Source organism: Arvicola amphibius, chromosome 4, assembly GCF_903992535.2.
Source record: "Arvicola amphibius chromosome 4, mArvAmp1.2, whole genome shotgun sequence".
Classification (NCBI taxonomy): domain Eukaryota; kingdom Metazoa; phylum Chordata; class Mammalia; order Rodentia; family Cricetidae; genus Arvicola; species Arvicola amphibius.
Window position 1 is genome coordinate 47,013,422 of NC_052050.1, and position 3,972 is coordinate 47,017,393.

Sequence of the window (3,972 nt, forward strand, 5' to 3'; positions counted from 1 at the left end):
GATTTCCTGGAACTGGGGTCGTAACTGGTCATGTGGAAATCTAACCTACTACTCTGTAAGAACAGCAGGTGCTCTTAACTGCTGAGTCATTTCTCCAGCCCTAGAATTTTTATTTTAAACAGACAGATACTCATCTTTAAATCAGCATGGCAAACATTGCATTTCAATGGATGAGTTAAATTCATTTACATGTAACTTTACCCACTGATCACAATTGGCTATAAACTCCACATTCATGCTTGCTACCCAATTTGAAGGTATTAAAAGACACTCAGCCAGTCTCAGTAGAATGTGTTGGTGAATAGCAGAGTAACTACCACATCACCTGAACCTTGCTTTCTAAAGTCTCAAACCCTGCTGGCTCTGTTCATTCATCTCTAAAGGATTTCTTCCAAATCACCATAGCCCAGTGACCAGCCTTTTAATCAGTCACTAATTGCTACTTGTTCATTTGATGTATTTGAGAAAACATGAGAGATGTCTCTATGTCATAACTGGGTATATCTGGATAAGGCTGAGAATGTGCTCCTATGGTCAGGTACATTGTAAAATTCAACTCTGCAGTATTTTAATATTGGCATTAGCGTGATATTATGTATCACCAAAGCTGGTGAGATGCAAGGGATGCAGTGAGGTACTTACATATCTTTCCATCACCACATAGGTTCATTCAGAGCCAGAGATGTGTCCAAATGCCCCTGCATAACCCATAGGATGATGCTTTGAACATGTTGAAGGATATACGCAGTCCACTTCATTCCCCCTTTCCTAAAACAACCCTCATGTTAACCTCTGAATCGGCTTCCTTAGAAGTCTTCCCAGAGCTCCATGCATGTCCTTGTTCCTCAGGCTGTAGATGAAAGGGTTCATCATGGGGGTCACCACTGCATACATCACTGTGGCTACTGAGTCTTTCATGGAGTAGGTGTGTAGGGGCTGCAGATAAACCATACCAAGTGTCCCATAGAAGAGGGCCACCACAGCCAGATGGGATGCACAGGTGGAAAAGGCTTTGTACTTGCTAGAAGCTGAGGGAATTCTGAGGATAGCTCTGACAATCCAGAAATAGGATATGATTATGAATCCTAAAGGAGCAAGGAAGATGAAGCAGCCTGTAATGACCAGCATCATGTGATTGATGCGGGTGTCAGAGCATGCAAGCCTGAGCAGGACGTACATTTCACAGAAGATGTAGTGGATTTTCCGAGACCCACAGAAGGTTACTTTGGTCATAAGGATGGTGTGGATGAGGCCATAGAGGATAGATAGGGCCCAGCACAAGAGGAGGAGCAAGATACAGAGTTTAGGGCTCATGGCAGTAGTATAATGGAGGGGACGGCAGATGGCCACGTACCGATCATATGCCATTACAGCGAGGATGAGGTTGTCCAAGGCTACCAGAGACACCAGGAAGTAGAGCTGAGTCAGGCATCCTGTGTAGGAGATGGCTTTGTTCTGGGACTGAAGGTTCACCAGCATCTTGGGGATTGTGTTGGTGACAAAGAAGAGGTCAGTGAAGGAGAGGTTGGCCAGGAAGAAATACATGGGAGTGTGCAGGTGCGAGTCAGAGCCAATGGCCAGGATGATGAGCACATTCCCCACCACTGTGACCAGGTACATGGACAGGAAAATCCCCAACAGGATGCGCTGATGCTCGGGAACCTCTGAGAGTCCCAGGAGTAGGAACTCAGAGTCCCCACTCTGGTTTCCTCCATCCATTTTCCAATTTTCTGTAATGTGAGCACCAAGAATTGCTCTTAATTAGATGGAGAATGAGCATAAACAAAACCAACTGCTCTCTTAGTATTGAAAGTATCTTGGGCTGGAGAGATGGCTCAGAGGTCAAGAATGTTGACTCTTCTTCCAGAGGCTCTGAGTTCAATTCCCAGCAACCACATGGTGGCTCACAAACATCTAGAGTGAGATCATATGTCCTCTTCTGGGGTGCAGGCAAGCATACAAACAGAATTCTGTATACCAAACAAACAAACAAACAAACAAATAAATATTTAAAAAAGGATCTTAGAGCTAGGTGTGATGACACTTGCCCATAATCTTGGCTACTCAAGAGGCTGAGGATCATAATCTGAGCTTAGGAGGCTAAAGGCAGCTTTAACAAAACAACAAGACTTTGTTTGCCCCATTCCTAAAAATAATCTCAGACCCGGATTGAATCCAGTGTCTGTGTGTGCTAGGTTGGAGCTTTAGTCATGAGCTTCAGGTCCAACTGTATAATGATCCTCACCCCCACAGTGCATCAAAGTGTACAGAGATGGAAAATCATACCATAATTTCCCCCAAGCAAATACAACCTCCTTGGAACGTTTTGTGTTTCTATTTTCATTTTTATCCAATTATCCTTATCCACTTAATGTGATGGGGAAACATTCCTTAAGTTAATATTATAATTTATTGCCATTTAAAAAATACCAAGTAACTTAATGTTTATACCTCCTTAAGTATTTTTCCTTCTTTCCTTCCTTCTTCCTTTTTTTTTGAGGCAGAATCTCACTCTATAACTTTAGCTGTCCTGAAATTCATTCTACAGACCAAGCTGGTCTTGAACTCATAGAGATATGCCTGCCTCTGCCTTCTAAGTGTTGGAATTAAAGGTGTGGGCCACAACCCTTGCCTCTTTTCTTTATTCTTAAAAATTATTTCCTCCAGGTAGTATTTCTCCTTTCTTGATTTAGCTGATATACAGTCTTTCCCCATCTAAAAATTATATTTTATTTTAGAACAAATTTATTTTATTCTTTCTGTCTTTATTTATTCAGTGGCATTGGGGTTAGAGCCTAGTTCCTCATTCATGTATGCTAGACAAATGCTCTGCTCTGAGATGTATCCTTTGTTGTATACAATTCATACTGTAATTGTAATATCTTATAATCAGCATATAATTTTGGTGAGTCTAATTTACCTACTATACAGAATTCATGGCAAATGTTGATCTTTTCCATAGAATAAAACGACAGTTTAAACTACTCATTTGAATGGACTCAATAGTTCAAAATAAAAGTATTCTAAGTAATCAGGTTAATGCTCCTTTAATGCAAAGGCTTTCTTGACAGGAAAGAGAGAAGCTGAACTACAAATGAAGGAGAGCAGTGGCAGGGATGCGGTGTATCTGCCAAAGGGCAGCTCCACTGTCAAGGAATCCAGCCTCTGCGTGAACATGGGACCATTAAAGATGGAAATAGATGGGAGCGTGCAGTTGACGTCTGACAAGGTGATGTGGAGAGTCCATGAGTCTTCAGGGAGACTGGTGAAAAGTGTAAATGAAGGATGGAAAGACTTGGGAATGATCCTAAGCAGCTATTTCAGTAGATAGATGGGGAATAAGGAAGAAGATGAGGGTGTGGATGTTAGGAGCAGAACTTCCCCTCTACCAACTTTGGAAGACAGTCCACTGGAGGTATAGCAGCCGGGGATACACTGTTCCCTCACTCATGGCTACAGTGTGTGTGTATGTGTGTGTGTGTGTGTGTGTGTGTGTGTGTGTGTTTCTTCCCTCCCCTTCTGTTGCCTCCTATTGAAGCTAAGCCTCAGTCTTGTTCCATAGAAGAAAGGAAGGGAGGCTCTATGTCAGGTTGGAGTGCTGAGGATTATGGGGACTCCCCCTTTGACTAGGCTTGAGCTTCTGGTTTTGTAGAAGGAAGGGAAGCTGGCCCGGCCCAGGATTGCAGTCCCCACACCCTCAGTGCTCTGTCCTGGGGGAGGGGCCACTAAGAGAGAAGACTGCTTCTCTCACAGTCAGTTCTGGTGTTTAACTGAGAGATTTTTTGGCTAAAAACAGACCAAATACAGACAATTGTTAGCCTTTTCCCAAAGGAAGTGGCTTCATTCGCAGCAGAGCGCGGTGGCCTTGAAGCCCTGTGCTGTCGAGAGCAGGGGAGGCTGTGTGAAAGGCAGGTACAGGGAGGTTCATGGGATTGGGATGATGCCGTCTAGACAGCAGGAATCTAGAGTGCA

General features: G+C 43.4%; 1 protein-coding gene across 1 annotated transcript; it reads right to left on the reverse strand.

The window, feature by feature from the left end:
* Positions 1 to 780: 780 nt before the first annotated feature.
* On the reverse strand, positions 781 to 1,719 carry LOC119813694 (olfactory receptor 1D2-like). The gene has a single exon (XM_038329101.1). The coding sequence runs from the start codon at positions 1,717 to 1,719 to the stop codon at positions 781 to 783; it is 939 nt and encodes a 312-aa protein (XP_038185029.1).
* Between the last annotated feature and the right edge of the window lie 2,253 nt (positions 1,720 to 3,972).